Below are 16,431 nucleotides of genomic sequence, written 5' to 3'. Positions count from 1 at the left end.
TTTATGTGGCCCGTGGACACCTAAAGAAATCACATTACACATATAAAAAATGCAAATATATTAAAAAGAAATAATTGTAAATATCTATAGAAATGATTGAAACTTTTTATTCTTATCACTTATAATGAAGAAGCTAAAGAAACATTGTCTCTAAACGTCATTCTAAAAAGTTCAAAGTAAACGCAGATTAATTTAAATTGCAATATTTCGAATAATTCAGTCAAAGACACATGCCCAGCCAGTATTTATTCAATGCTATGAAGAACTGTGTTGAAAGTGTTGGCTTGGCTTCTATACAAGATGGCAAGGGTAACAACTGATGGAACAGTGCTTTGAGAAAAACAGGCATTGTAAATAAAGAACAATATCCCAACCATAAACTCATTACTGGAAAGTTTACTCATATCTGCATTGAATACCAATCAAGTTATTGTATACTCCATCCAAATATTCTTATTAAAAGGCATAGGGCTGGCCTATTGATGAACCAAGCAGCAGTTTAATGTGTAGGATTGTTGAGGACCTTGCATAGGATATGTATTTTATTATCTTAGTGAAAATATAGCAAAACTTGTCCTCACTGTTATTGTTGAAGTATCGGTACACTACGTTTTTAATAAGCTACATAATTTTAGTTTTTTCAATGTTAATTTATATTTTTCTATTTTATTTGGGGCCATCAAATTCACTTTGCCTAGGGCTTCCAATTATCTAAGACCGGCTCTGACTGGCAGTTCTGAAAAGTAATTGAAGATTTGGAAACTTTCCGGTGTTCGGTAACACAGTAGTATCCACTGGCCTAGCATAAGAAGAATATGGAATCTCAAGGAAAAAATTGTTAGGTTCCTTGAAGGACATTGACTGTGACTTTGTTGCTAATATTTCTAATGACTAGTTGAAGACACTTCATGTTTATCATCGAAAGCATCGCAACGTGTTGTTTGCACATGAAATGTATGTACATCTTAAATCTTTTCAAACAAAAAGCTATTCCATTTCTTTAGGCTAGCAAGTGAAATTAGGCTTTATCATTTTCCTTAGCTCAAAGGTGAAACTAGTTCTAGTGAAATGGTTGAAAAGTACAAGACTTATTTGTATTCCTTGATTGTGGAATTGGAAAGCAAATTTTAAGACGTCAGCAACATGGAACCAGTTTTCAATATCCTCAGCTCACCATTTAAAGCAGACATACCTCGTAGCAAATTATGACCTGAAAGATAAGTACCAGTCAGTTCTTTCGCGAGAGAAAGGGTGCTAGAAGCTGTGTATCCGCACTAAAAAAAAAATTTGTTGCTGAACTTTGATACTATTTGGAACCAAATTCATCTGAAAACATACTTTTTTTTGTTTGACAATTGTCAAGTGTTAGAAAAGGTCGATGCTTATTGATGTGCCTAAAACCCAAAATATCAAATATCACTTATTGACTGTAATTTGACAGCAGTCACAATGATAACAAACTAGTAAGCTAGTTCCATGATTCCTGAACATTATGCATGAGAATAAACAGTTATATACAACTTTATATTTGTGGTGAAATAAATGTTGTGATATGATTAAAAAAAAAATTATAAATTCTTAAAATTATTTTAAGAAATGGCTTACTCTTGTTGTAATTCCTCAATTGGGAGTGCAAATATATATATATATATATATTTATGCACCCCCCCCCATCCCCAAATTTTCTTATTGTGGCCCTAGGCAGAAAAAGGTTGCAATAAACAAATGGAAATATGGAAATTTATTTTCCTTCAATAATCTATTTGAAAAATGAACATTTTTTAAACAAAATTCCTAAAAAAATAATATAAATTTTAGTGACAATTCTTATGCAGTGACTAGGATCCTTCTACTAATGATGCTTAGAGGCTGTTAAAACTAATTGAACTAAACAAATTTTTATATAAAAATAAATTTTAAAGAAATAATTAATTAGTATGAAAGTGTTTGTATTGTTTATTTCTTTAGACAGAAATCAAATGCATGTCTAAATGTAGATAGAATATACACAAAAAATGGGTTTTTAAATCTGCATTTTGCTATATCACTCAGGTAGATGATATAAAAAAAAAACAAAAAAACTTGTATACAGTGAAATATTGAACACATTAAAAGTCTCCTGATGTAACCTGGTCATGTAATACTGAGCTGCCAAAAAACATGTAATGCCCTTAGAGACTCAAGTAAATAGATGATGGTTATAGTGATTTCAACAAGAAATGTTTTGCTCTGCTAATGTAATGAAGCTCTAACATAACTCTCTTCTTTCTGCTCTTGGAAAACATCATGTAATTAGACAAGGATGCCTCACAAAAAGTTTTTGGAGTCACTGATTTTCCTCTTGTCATTTGGAAGCCGTAGCAGAATACTGTATCTGAGAAAAGTGGTCCACATTTCTTCTGAGACAGTGCACAGCTCTTATATTTTCATAATGTCAACATTAAAACCAACAGTTGTTAGTTCACACAAGATTTACTCTCTCCATTTATACAGCACTAAGTCTTTCTCTGTCAGGACACCTAACCAGTCTCCACCATTGTGAGATATAGCCTTAATGTCAATAGCTTTGTCATAACATGGTAAGGACTGCAACTCTTGTTTCTTGGTCACGTCCCACACACTGACCTGTATACACAATATCACAATAAGTTAGACAATATACAATGCAAAATATTTTGAGCAGGAATTGTATAGAATAATAAAAATTTTGTACTCAAATATGAACCATTGCAGTGTTATAATTTAGAGATAGCAGAGGAATAGTCCTCAAAACACTTTAAATAACGAAGTTCTACACTTTTTTTTTTTTTTTAAATTAAAAAAAAAAAAAAAAGCTATCTCTACTCATAGCCTACACATTTCTTTTGTAACATTTACAGCACAGAAAAATTAAAAAAAAAACATTTATACAAAATAATTTCTACCACTTTTGAAGCAGGTGGTTGCCTGGTATGCACTTTGGTCTGTCATCATAAACATGGTCATGAATTCGAGTCCTTCCCACTAACTGCCCCTGCTATCTTGCAAGTTTGGTACAACAATGGTCATGAGTTCAAACCGTGCCCACTACGAGCCCCTGCTAACTTGCAGGTTTGGGTAAAGATAGTGTTTCCCAAAGTTTTTTTCTAACTAAATAAACTTCGCACATTCTAAGTATTTAGCGGAACACTGATTATTTTTTACAAGAGAGGTTTATTCACATTGTGGCCTGCTAGCTAATTATTGCAGTAGTTAGTAGAATATCAATCAGGCCTCACAGAACACTAGGGTTCCACGTTTAAAAAAAATGGAAGTGGACAGATCCCTAGTTTGTACAATTTATTTTGTATAATAATCTTATCACTTTTTTAAATTATGCCCAACTTTTAAACAATGATGAACAAAAATAAGCCATAATAATTGTCAGTGAAACAACATAATACACATTATAAAACACAAAAAATTGTGCTGAAATGTAAATAAAAACAGGACAAAAATGTCAAGGCTAGACAATTTAAAAGTTTAAAATACAAACTGGTAACATGCCCTACACTTGCTAGGAGAAGAAAAAAGGCAGCCATGCTTACTAAGTTATTGCAGTGGTTGGCAGTTACAGCCAGCAAGTCGTTGTCAGATTCAGGGTGTGAGATAAGTGCGTTCCTACTAATGACCACCTGCATGTTGCCCCCATCCCATACTGCTTGTCGATTCAAAGAGAATGTGTTTTCTTCTGGGTTCTGAGTCAGACTGCAGATCTGTAAAGTTCAAAAATAAAAAAATCATGGTGCTATACAAATATAGTAGGCAATGAATTAATAAATATTGTTGTAACATATGAATCTGTGCAATTAAAATCATGAAAGAATGACTTGTTGGGTGCTGGAAAGCTGTATGGGGGAGTCAAAAAGATCAGAGATAGGGTTACCAAACACCTGCATTTACAAAGTCTTAAAAGAAAGAAAAATAAAAGTCAAAATGCTAAGCTTGGACTACAATGAATAAGATGAAACATGTCAGTAGATCATGGGCAATAAAACTACTACCATATTTTTGCGCATATACGCCACATATACTCAGCACAAATTATAAAATAAATTTTAAAAAAAAAACGCACAACCTGCACCCTTATATACTAAGCATGTACAAAGTGTGCCTTGTAGTAAACTACTGGCACATAAAATTGCAGCTCATCAGACATCTGTCACTCAAGACGCGATACATAGGAGATGATTGAGAAATACGAGCCAACGGTCATACCTGTATATGTTGTTTCCACAGAAAGTCGAACTAATTATCTGGTAATGGTGAAGAAATATTAGCTGCAGCAGCTGAGCTGGGCCCTAAGATTGGCCTGATTCTCAGCAGCATAGGTCCTATTTGTTTTCTAGAGGTTTATAATATCTGATGTTCTTAAAGCTTTCCAATGTACATTTCATAACCACATAGCCAACTATAGGAGGTATAAAGACCCACTGCTATGTCCATAGTTTCAGTTATGAGTAAAATAAATTTTGGGAACCCCGCACCTTTATATACCCCACACAGCTGCCATTAGTTTGTAAAAACTTGTACAACCAGCGGGTTATAAGCGTAAAAATGCGGTAGATAATAATTTCTCAAATAAACGATTTTTTGCATTAGCTCATGATTGGTGCAAACTGGAACTCAAGTCTTGAGTCAACAAACACTGGTGCATGAAGGAGACAAAAAAATCTCTTTCTGTTATTAATGACTGAGTGACTGAGTGTTTAAACCACAAGTTTTGAAAGACTTATTAAATCAAAATGCAGTTGAAAAGCTGGACATTTTCACACTTTGGGTCAAAGGCTGCCAGGCATAAAATGAGGACATGAGCTCGATTTGCTGGATATCTGGTAATCAAAGTGCTACTATTTGTTGTCTATCCAATAGGCTTTTAATTTTATGTAGTACACAATATGACGTTTATTTGAGTGTGAAATATCAGTATTTAAATGTCATATTCATCATAATAATCAGATTTTAAAACTTTTTACTGCATAGTTGAAAGTAATTCAAGACCTGAAGGTCCACAGGTCAAGTGAAATGGAGGTTAAACTTTTCCATGGTCCAGAGTTTATGATTGTTTATTTACAAAGCTAATTCTAATAGTGCTAATTATCCTAGAAACACCTAATACAAAATGATAACATGACTTCAAAATTTTATAGAGTATTCTGCAGGTAACTGATTTGATTTGAATAGAATTAGTCTTTCTTTTAAATGCTCATATTGCCAATGAAATGAAGCACCACTTAAGCATTCAGTAAACTATAGAAAAAAAAGACACTGACAAAACATGCTAAACAAAATAAAAAGTACTTTATCTCTTTGAAACTCAAAATAAGTTTAATGTCAACAAATAGACAGAACTGGCCTTATACCTTAGTATATTTTTTTTAGCTTTTGCACACTTATGCCAAGTTAAGTGGTAGTCTATATTTGTGCCTCATTATAAGTGAATATAATTCAAACAGAATACATAACATTTTAGACCCCTAAGAAGCATACATAAGAGTAAAGCTTTCATTATATCTCAAGCTTGTCAGGCAGCCACTGGGAAGATGAAAACACTTGATAAATATACATGTGAAATTTACCTCATATCGACACTTCTGTAAATGGGCTCCAGGTCGGTAAGAAGACAAGAAGTAGCCACTGTTGTGTAGACTTAGACTCACCAATGGACCTGTGAATGGCAGCATTTTTTAAATAAAGGTTAAAAGAAATGAAAACCTACTAGTCAGAGAGAGAGAGAGGCTGGTTACTTCCAAACCCAATATTGGTCCATTAAAATGTATATACTCACTTTGCATTGCAGGTAGCACATGAGTTGTATACTGGTCATTCACATATTGTTTGAATGTCACATTCTGTAACTGGGCAATCAACAGTCCTTGGATACTTCAAAATTACAAACACAAATAAAATACAATAGAGCACAAAGTTGCAATGAAGTAATTGAAGACAATGTTACTATTGAAGACAATGTTACTATTGAAGACAATGTTACTACATCTCTTTTCATGTTATTCATGCCCTAAATTTCATAAATCAAAACAGTAAACAAAACATTGAACAAAATTTGTGTGTTATATTTTTCTGTCTAAATTTACATTAAATTTTTTTTAAAACTTAGGTGTCAAAAAATAATTAATTAATGGTTTATTGATTTGCTTAGTATTTACCTACCACAAACCTGAACACCTAGAAAATGTTTGTATATGATTAAGTTTTGTTTATTTTTTGTTAGGAATAACAATTTCTGTGTTAAATTATTACTGAGTGATTTTTAATGAAGTAATTGATAGGAATGGTAATTAAATTGAACAAATGTCACAGTCAGAGAACAACTAGCTGGGAACTCCAGTACCAAAGTATCAGATCTGGCATGAGGTGGAAGATTTGTTTGAATATTGTACTACTGATTGGGATTGGAGTATATCCAGTTGAGTAGTATCAGACAATAGTTGGGGTGAGTAATGCCAGCAGGTCAGGGCTGCAGAAACTGGTGATATCAATCTACTTTTATGTAGATATTTACATAAGAAACTAGTAAACTAATATGTTTTTCATTTAAATTATACTCTAGAAAAAACTCCCAAGACCTGCCTCTTTCTAGCAATGAATCTATTAATTATCTAATTAAACAATTTTTAGCTGTTGTGTAGCTAAAATAATATAATTCTGTATCATATTTTCTAGACTTTACTTTCATTTTATATTATTTCTAGGTATTAATATAAAAAGTTCAATAAATTTTTCTTTACTTGTTCGTACTGTTCCAATATTGAATGTTGCTAATGGGACAACCACCACTATCCATTATATCTTGAACATGAGTGTTGGTCATCCTAATGTCAAACTCTCTGACCACACCCTTCTCCAAGCCTGCGTAGAAAAGATTTGTGTTACCAGTGTTCCAGGCACAACACCAGACAGTACTGCTCACAGTGTACCTTCAATCAAAGTAGTCATATAGTATTATACAGATAGCAGACATACCACAAAGCAATGAGTAAAGCAGGCCACATCTGTTACATTCTCTTTTGGGAATAGATTATGCATGTTATTAATAACTCTCAACTGAACAGCATAGCACAGGTTCTTAAAAGCGGACAATAGAATAACAAAAGGTAAAATTAATTTTTAAAATCAAAGTTACGATTACAATATATCAAGTTCACTCTGGTAGAAAATTAGCTTGAGAAACTGAAAGACCCAGTTAAGCGCACTAGTCTTCCTTTTACAGAAATGAAATAGACATTTCCAGAAGCCATTTCACTTACAACCCTTTCTTAGAGGGTTCCTTCATTGGCCAATTGAACTAGTGTACATAATGTCTTAACTTGAAGTTTCTTAACTATATTTTTTCCTTGAGCCTACATTAGAAATTCTGCCTCTGGACCTGACTTCCCTGTCTAAATCAATGCAACACAAGTTACATCGAGTGATCAATATCAAAGATATCAATTCTTTTTACATGTTTATATTTTGATTTGGTAACTAAGCTCTACCAAAGTAGTAAAATAAGTTGGAAGATAAATACATATCCTTGCAGTTTTGAAAACAGAAAAAAAAACACTTACTTTTGAATGACCACTTTACTTGTGACACTGGTCAACTGTATAGACTTATCTAATCCACAGCTTAGCAGCTGGCCATCGTAGGAAGCTGGCCTGAAGCACATGTCTCGAATAGCACCAGAGTGAAGGGGCTGGTAAGACAGTGGCTTCAAGTCTCTTGAAAACATCTAACAGAAAGTCATGACAGAAAGAGTTTATTTTATTTTCAATTACAAAATGCTAGTAAAAGAAAGTAAAGGCAGTATAAAACTTTTTAGACAGTTGTAATAAAGGTTTGGGAAGTGGCAAAGTAGAGAAAATGAAAGTAGTGAAAAAATTTATAAGTCAAAGTTTTAAAGCACTGCATTATATCAAGGGGTAGAAGTTCCTAAGAAAAAAAAATGATGTAAAATACCTAACAAAAATATCAGCATAATAACAACATAATATGAAATTGACAAGATATAAGTAAGAAATTAATCCATTCTAGATCACCTAGGTTCCTCCAAGGAATCTTCATTTTATTTTGCGTTTAGCTAAAAAAAATTTTTTAATTTCCAAACTGGTATAAGGACAGTAATTAAAACTTAAAGATTATTTTAGCAATTTTTATTGATTTACTGTATAACCTATTAAATGCTTTACAATTATATTTCCTATTCTGAGTTGTTATATGACCTGACCTAATCTGACCAAGTTGAACTGAAAAACTATTTGTTTTCAACTTATACAGGTAATTATTATTTTATACAAACTTATTTTCTGTGTGTAGTGCTAAAATGTCAAAAACAAAAATTTACTTTAATTCCATAACCTCTAAACAATGCATTTGTAGACTTTTGAGACACGACGACCATTCCAAGTTCTCTGCTATATTCAAACACACGGCAGTTAGCATCCTGAACAAACAAAAAATTGAGTAGCATCAAATCATATATTGAAACAACTCTCAAGAATTTTTCTAAATGTTCGTTATTTCAAAATTCAATTTATTTAAAGCTTATGAGTTATTTGCATGTTTTTAAAGTAAAAAATAAAGTTAAGTCCCCCTTTCAGACCTTGGAGGTCTATAGGGCAAATGATGTTAAGGTCATCTGTTTCTTTGGTCAACGGTTAACGAGCAGGGTGTCATGTGGCCAGCACAATGCCCAACCGCCTTTACTTTCCCCAACTAAAGTCAGGTACCATTAGAGTTGGGAAGACTCAGGGGCAACCTAAAAATCTTGAAATTCAAAATCACAGTCTCCACTGTGATTTGAACCCAGGACCCTCAAGTTCAGAAGCCAACCACCCCCATGTTATTTAATAATAAAATGAAATTATTTACTTAAATTTTTTTTAAAATTAAGAGTAATATAATGTTTACCTGAGCTATATTAATTTTCATGAACTGATGGTAACGTTTGTTGCTACTGACAGCCTGGCTACTTTGAGAGCTGGGATTACAAGCCTGCTGGATGGGAGCTATCACAGTTGAAGGTCTGAAAGTATTGAATTTAATAAGCTTTACAAGACTTTGAGAATTAAGTAATACATTCTCTGAAAGAGACAGTTGGAGACACATTTGAGACCAAAACAAAAAGCCCTAGTTGAAAAGGGGCACAGAAGATCAAAAAGAAAACTTAAAAAGACCCCGCCGGGCAACATATGCAGGTTGCAACTGGGTTTGAGTAGTCAAGTGAAACACTGCACTGATCCTTAATCTTCGGAACTGAAGACATTGCCATTAATATATCTGGTTCAATGCCATAAAAACCCAAATTGTTTAACTGTTTGTTTAATAAATTTCAGATGTTACTTCATGTCCTAGTCCAGACCTCCTGCAAGACACCAGGATATGGTAGCAGCCAGGGTTCAAACTCAAGACATTCATAACGAGTCCAAAGCACATATCACATGAAAAGACAGCCATCTTAAATATTAAAGATCTTTGTTGCTTTGACTTTCTGGAGTGACTAGTCTCCTTAACTATATAACATTGGGGTTGGGACTCAAAAATAAAGAGCTGAGAATCACTAATCCAGTTAAGCAAGTGTTAAGTTTTTAACTAGATATTTTAATTTAAAAAGTCAATTAAATGCAAAGATTTGTCTGCATATCATGAAAAATAAAGATAACTAACAATGAGGTTATGCATGTAAAGATAAAGACTAACTCTTATTTTATTGAGAAAAAAGATAATAATATAATATATTTTGCTTACATTTTTGGTTTTATCTATTAAAAAAAAAATTTAATACACTGCATCTCCATTCCACAATTTGATGCTTACAAGCATTTTTTTACAGCATATTTTTCTTAGACAGTTTTCAAAATTTAATATAACATATAAAACAAAAATATTTAAATTGTAATAGTTAAGTTTTAAGATTTGTTCTGAAGGTTGAGTTCAGTTTGCAATTGAATACTAACAAAAAAAAAGTCCACTGAGACAGAGTTTTAACCATGTTAAAAGGGAGGACACATGATCTATTGCAATAAGAAGACAAATGATCTACCCTGCTGAGAAGGCAGAACGTAATTGAATCAGTTCAGTTCTAAGCGCCTCATTATCTGCAATGTGCAGCTCCAGTCTATGTCTGGCCTGGGCCTCTTTCTGCTCTAACTGTCTTCTGGCTGCTTTCTCTTCCTCCAGAAGTTTGAGAGCTCTATCTCTTTCTGATGTATCCTCAGCCTAAAAAAAACAACAATAAGATATAATACTAAGTTTCTGACGTGAACTTTTTTGAAGTAACATCTGTATTTTATAAGATAAGATATATATCTTTCACCATGTCCTTCACTTTCTTCTGCTCAGTAACTATTGTACTCTTACAATATGTCATTTACCATGCTCTATTTTGTAAGCTACTTACTGTTATTCTTGTAACAAAAATATTTCTCAAATCAGATTTCTTAGCTGGCGCCTTGCATTGTGGGCAGCAGTGAGCCTGTTCCACCCACTTCAAAATGCAGCTAGATGAGATATACACATAATTCTAGGGTAAACATGTCAAATGTGAATGTTTGGTTAACAAGATTAAAAGTTTTGATATGGGAGATAAGGAAGATTCTTAAGATTATTAAATGTGTATATATGTGTGTTTCCTATGATTTTTATCAATATATTGTTCTGTGCTTTCAAGGGTAAAGCTCTCTTCAAGATAGATAATGTAAAAGTGTCTTGCGACCCATCAGCTTTCCTGACAAAATCAACATCAGCCATCAACCCAATGCGCCTTTTTGGGGTTTATAAAATACCCTCTGTCTAACAAAGAGAGATAACCCTAAAATATATTTTAAAAACTTTTAAAAATTTAATAAACAGCTAAACATATCTGATTTTTATTAATAATTAAATTAAACATCACCATGCTTGTGTTCTCATTCGAACAAGATAAGATACGTTTTTCTTAAAGGAAAGTTTTCAAAATGCTACTAGCATCCTACAGCATAAGGCAAATACAGTGAACAACGTATCTTAAGGCAATAGGCACTATTGGGTTCATTAAACCTATATGGACTCATCAGTTCATAGTTTTAATACTCAGCCACCATGGTTTCAAGATTTATTTTTGCAGAACAAACAAAATTAAAGTAAATTTTGCTGGATGATCATACAAATGTAAGTTTTAAATACTACACTTGTAATAAATAATATGGCAATAATATGTCAAGTTCTTTGAGATTGTGATGTGCGGTGCAGTGATACACAGAGCCTAGATAGTGAGAGTCATTACAATATTATTAACAATACAACTCACAGTCTTTACCAATCTTCCATAGAACAATCAAAGAATTCTTACCTCATGCCAAAGAGATGTCCACACTTCAGGCAGGTAACTCTGTGCTCACCCCCTGTGGTCCATGGCTCCAGACATACTGAACAGTTCTAATACAAAAAAGGTGAAGAGATAAAATTTAGTTTTGTCAACCAGTTTCAGAACAAGATAGGAGCTGAAAATGAAGCTTTAGATTTTATACTTGAAAGGAAATCAAACCTCTGTAGTTATAAAGAACACAGCTTGCAGATAATAAATTAAATCTTTGCTTAATTTTTAACTAGAATCAAATTTTAGTTGAGTAAAATGTTAAGGAAAACTATTTACTTCGATCCATTTAACATAATTATCATAAAAATAAATTCAGTTTATGGTATTGTGTGTGTGTTGTGTGGAAACTGATATTGTGTGTGTTGTGTGGAAACTGGTATTGTGTATGTGTTGTGTGGAAACTGGTATTGTGTGCATGAGTGCTGTTATGTCGAAACTGGTATTGTGAGTGCTGTTATGTGGAAACTGGTGTGTATTATCTGTATGAATAACAATTGACAAGCTTATCAACTATTCAAGTTACTTCTTCTTCCTCATGAGAGATACTTGTGTCTCCTTCCTTGGATTTCTTACTTTCTGACTTACTGACATCATCCCCACTTCTTTTTCTCTTTCTTTGACTAGGAGATAAACTCTGAGCCTGCCATTTGGGAAATAGTGATAATTAGTTTAAAAAACAAAAATATTTTAAAGAGTTTACAAAAAAAAAAAAAAAAAAAACTCCAAGCTTTAGCTTACTTCATTTAAAGTCTTTTTTTTTTTAAATGAGCAGGTAAAAACATTAACAAAAAAAAAGACTCGGATCTAAATGGCCCATCAGAAAATTAAATAGGAATAATCATTATATAGATTGCCTTATCCCTGACTTGCAAGTTTTAGACAAGACAGTCTTTCAGATTAAACATTATTATACCCTAGGGCAGACCTCCTACAAGACAGGATCATAGCAGGCAGGGTTCAAACTAGAAACCATGACGATGACAACCCAAAGCACATATTGCCAGGCAGTCATCCTTATCTAGCAATAGGCCCCTTTAAACCACAAGGTTAACTCAGTCTTGGGGGCAGCCACACAAATGTTTTATCTTCGCACGACTGATGAGTTATTTTATAATTGACATTATTGTTAATTTTTTTTTTCTTTTAAATAAAAGAAATTTATTTCTAAAAAAATTCATTTAGAGTTTTTAAGAGGCTAAACATTTTCTTGTACCTAATTATAAACCACAAAATTGTGTCTTCTTTCAGTTTCAAAGAGGAAGGGTGGAGCAATTCAAAGTTACATACAACAACTATCGTCTTGGTAGGAGCTCATAATATTCACAAGTTCACATTTTGTTACAGAATGTCAAACCTATTAAATTAAATCTATGGAAAGGCTAGTGAAAGTGACAAAATTTACATTGTTAAGTTTTTTTTTCTATTTCCCAACTTACCCCTTCAGCTCTGTTTTCTGTTTTAAACTTGAGTGCTGCAGTTAATGAAGAATAAATAGCATTTAAAACTGTCTGTATTTCTGGATCATTCCACTTTTCCTCTAAATTCTTATAATCTAAATGAAAAAGGTCAGTTAATTTCTGTACATTCTGCAGTAATTCTTCTATGTTCTTCTGATGGTTAATTACTTCCAAACCATTGTCATTGCCTAAAAGTTCACAATTTTTAAGAGCGTGAGAATTTTTGGGCAGAACACAATCATGCCTCGACTGCCAAGATGTCGAAGGACCTAACTCTGGATTTACATTTGAAAGACCTAAATTGCTATGAAAAACACTTTCTCTACCTTCTCGAGGAGGCAAAGAACTGTCTGAGACATTTCCCAAAGTTTCCAAGAGTTGGTCAGAATAATGCATAACAAGCTCATCATAAATTTTACGCTCTTCTGGATGCTGCGGACATCCCAATGCAAACACATGTTCAGCGCTCAGCCGACTTTTTAGCAAGGACATTATATTTAACAGTTCTGTCATTTCATGGTCTCTAAATAAGTCGTTTACTTTAACGTTAGATGAAAATGAGTATTTGTATATGGAAGTCATTTCAGTTCTGTATGGCTCTGGGCGAGATTCAGCTTCTGCCTTTACTAATAGCATCCTTGTTTGGTTTATTAAACTTCTAATACTTCTTATTTCATTGACAGAAGTGTGCCTATGGTGCGTCTGAATTTCATCTTCATCCTCACTGGAGATGAGGATTTCACTGGGCTGAACAGGACTATTATTTAGGAGGGACATTTAAAACTGTGTTTGTTAGATAAATTCACAGGTAGCATATTTGTTAAACATCAGCATCATTCTTCAGTCAAGTCTGTTGCATGTGATATATCTCTTTCAAATAAAGGCCATCAAACTGTCAAAAGAAATTTGATCAAAGTAATGTATACATTTAATTATAAGAAATATATGTACATGAAAAAAAACATAAGAGAAGAGAAGATAAAGCTTATTTAATTTCAAAACTTATAAAATTATAAACACACACACACATAAATATTTGTAAAAATAAAAAATCATGGAAATTCATATATATGTCACTGGTAAAGTAAAAAATCTGAAATACTTTAAAAAAAAAAAAAAAGCATAATATACAAAGTTTAATCCATAAGTTTGGAGCAGTTATGTAATTAGATTTGTAATACATCTAAGCCAACAAAAATAAATATGTGCTATTAGAAATATTTTTACCTATTATTGTTTTTGTTTAGCACAATTTCACGCTTTTAGCTTTCTCAATACGCTATTTCCTTTTGAAAATGAGGGGAAGGGGGAGAAAGAAAGGGATATCTGGGTAGATTTTACTGTTTTGTAATTAGTTTTTAAAAACATTTTTTAAAAAAAGAGGAACAACCTGAATTCAAACTCGTGGCTGGGCCAATGTGCCAATGTGCTAACCACTTTGTTAGTGAGGTACTCATGACTAGAGAAGTTTGTATAGTTAAATATCGTTTGTTTCAGTATAGAGCAGCGAAACATTTTATTTATAAATATTTTTCTAGATTAAAATAAGACATTTTCTAGATCTACATATGAGTATTAGACTCAAGACGAGCCAAGATATAGTTCTAGTCACTATCAATAATCAATGAGTATCAATGTAATACATGACTAGCTAGCTACATTGACCTGAGAGAAAATGGGTAGGATGTTATCATCTAGACATTGAGAGAAAGGCTTCGGAGAAGTTAGGGTTACTCAGAAAGTTAAAAGAAAGCTAACCAGCACAAACTAGAGTGACACTAGTGACAGGGCTGACATGCTCTGCGCACTGCCATGCAGGTAATAGTTTATAAATGAACTTTATGTGACCAGACACACATTAGTGACTAGTTATTCACTAATACTCTAATACCCTATGATCCAATGCATGGCAATGCCTAGATCTAGTCTATACTGTCTATACTGAGTCTAAATGATACTAGAATAACTAGAATGTTACTAGATCTATATTAATAATTATTATAATAATTATTCAATTCATTGTCATTATCCTTTATCAGGAATTTGAAGATTTACAAAGTAATAGTACTATAATTATGTACTAAAGTCTATACCATCATAACAATGATGCAATCATAATCATACACTTCATAAGTAGTAAAGATAGATTATAGATCTAGATGTAGATCTAGTTCATACAGTCTACACAGGACTCACAGTCACGCCAGCCACGGTACTCACACTAGTCACAGTAGAGTAGAACAGTAGTGAGTAGATCATTCACTGTCTCATACAGATTTTTATTTAGATTCTAGGACTAGGTAGATCTAGATTCTAGATTCTTATTATGTAGACTACATCTACTAGTAAGTACTACATCTAGTCTAGATGAGTAGATCTTTGACTATACTAGAGAGTCTAGTGACAGTCTAGTCTATACTGAAATACTGACTTACTACTATACTCAGTATACTGACTATACTATCTTAGACTATCTATACTTATACTGTCTATACTGACTATACTCTTAGTAACTCTATACCCACCCTAAATTTTGATAATAAACATCATTAACATGCAGTACTAAATCTATACTAATTATATTTTATATCTAGAGCTAATAATGAGTATTACATAATTACATACAGATTCTACTAGATAAAATATTAGAATAATTAGATGTAGATCTTGAGTCTTGATCTATATAGTAATATACCCTATTAGAGCTCCATTTCTTGTATAGAAAAAAGTTTATAAATGCTACTTGGACATGTTTTTGTAGCCAGGCAAGTTTCGTTTTCTTGAACAAAACTTGCTGCTAAAAATAATTAATTGAAAGTCATAAACAAAACTTGAAAAGAATCTAATTCTGTAGATTGTCTTGCAAAGGAAAAAGATTCTCTCTTGAGTTTTAAAATGCCGCAGAGAGAAATAGTCTTCAAAATAATTTTTTATATGAAAAAATACAACTATTTTTTTTTTAAAAGAATCGTTAAATTGATTTTAATCAATTTAACGTAACTGGCAATAGTATACTTTACCTTTTCTATTGGAAAAGTCATGCTATTCTTATCTATAGTCAAGATCAGTGGGCCCCGCACTTTCATAGGCCCCGCGCGAATTCTAGGTGTAAATATTAAAACATTTTAACTTATTATTTAAATTATTATAAAATGGTTCCTGGAATTCTCGTGAAATTGTCATGAAAATGTCCTGAAATTATTAAAATCTTCTGAAAACTGATGCAAATCTCCATAAAAACAGACTAAATTGTCATTTCGGGGTGTCGGATTCGCGATTTAAAAAAAACGGCATTGTCAGCTTTCATTTAATAAAAATGTAATAATAAGGCGAATTTATACCAAAACAAGAAGTTCAAATACTTAATTTACTTTAATAGTCACTGGCATAGGTCTACAGATATAGAGTAGAGTCACTATTGCGGAACAGTTTGCAGCTACTTTTAGTTTTCAATTTTTTGCTCCGTAATGGTTAGACCTATGGAAAAACTAAAAGTATCTAGGCATTGCCCATCCATTTTCCGATAAAAATAGGCGCTTTGTTTAGTTTTTCAACAGATATTTAAATTTTACATTCAATTCGACTGAGATATGGGTAGTC

At 32.6% G+C, this 16,431-nt stretch overlaps 1 protein-coding gene across 3 annotated transcripts; it reads right to left on the bottom strand.

The window, feature by feature from the left end:
- Positions 1-1,938: 1,938 nt before the first annotated feature.
- LOC106054453 (E3 ubiquitin-protein ligase RFWD3-like) lies at positions 1,939-15,590 on the bottom strand. 3 transcript variants are annotated; one of them, XM_056044031.1, is made up of 14 exons: positions 15,527-15,590; positions 12,811-13,723; positions 11,898-12,014; positions 11,348-11,433; positions 10,418-10,517; positions 10,061-10,236; positions 8,929-9,043; positions 8,363-8,461; positions 7,587-7,750; positions 6,768-6,956; positions 5,807-5,901; positions 5,598-5,686; positions 3,567-3,734; positions 1,939-2,625 (listed from the first exon to the last, which is right to left on the bottom strand). In XM_056044031.1, the coding sequence occupies exons 2-14, from the start codon at positions 13,606-13,608 to the stop codon at positions 2,473-2,475; spliced, it is 2,349 nt and encodes a 782-aa protein (XP_055900006.1). In that variant the 5' UTR covers positions 13,609-13,723; positions 15,527-15,590; the 3' UTR covers positions 1,939-2,472. The 3 variants fall into 3 exon arrangements, with proteins under 3 accessions (XP_055900006.1, XP_055900005.1, XP_055900004.1); XM_056044030.1 differs by having other exon boundaries at positions 15,457-15,589; XM_056044029.1 differs by lacking the exon at positions 15,527-15,590 and adding an exon at positions 15,052-15,186.
- Between the last annotated feature and the right edge of the window lie 841 nt (positions 15,591-16,431).

The sequence above is a fragment of the Biomphalaria glabrata genome, chromosome 10, assembly GCF_947242115.1.
Source record: "Biomphalaria glabrata chromosome 10, xgBioGlab47.1, whole genome shotgun sequence".
NCBI classification, from domain to species: domain Eukaryota; kingdom Metazoa; phylum Mollusca; class Gastropoda; family Planorbidae; genus Biomphalaria; species Biomphalaria glabrata.
This window is presented reverse-complemented; position numbering and strand designations above follow the sequence as displayed.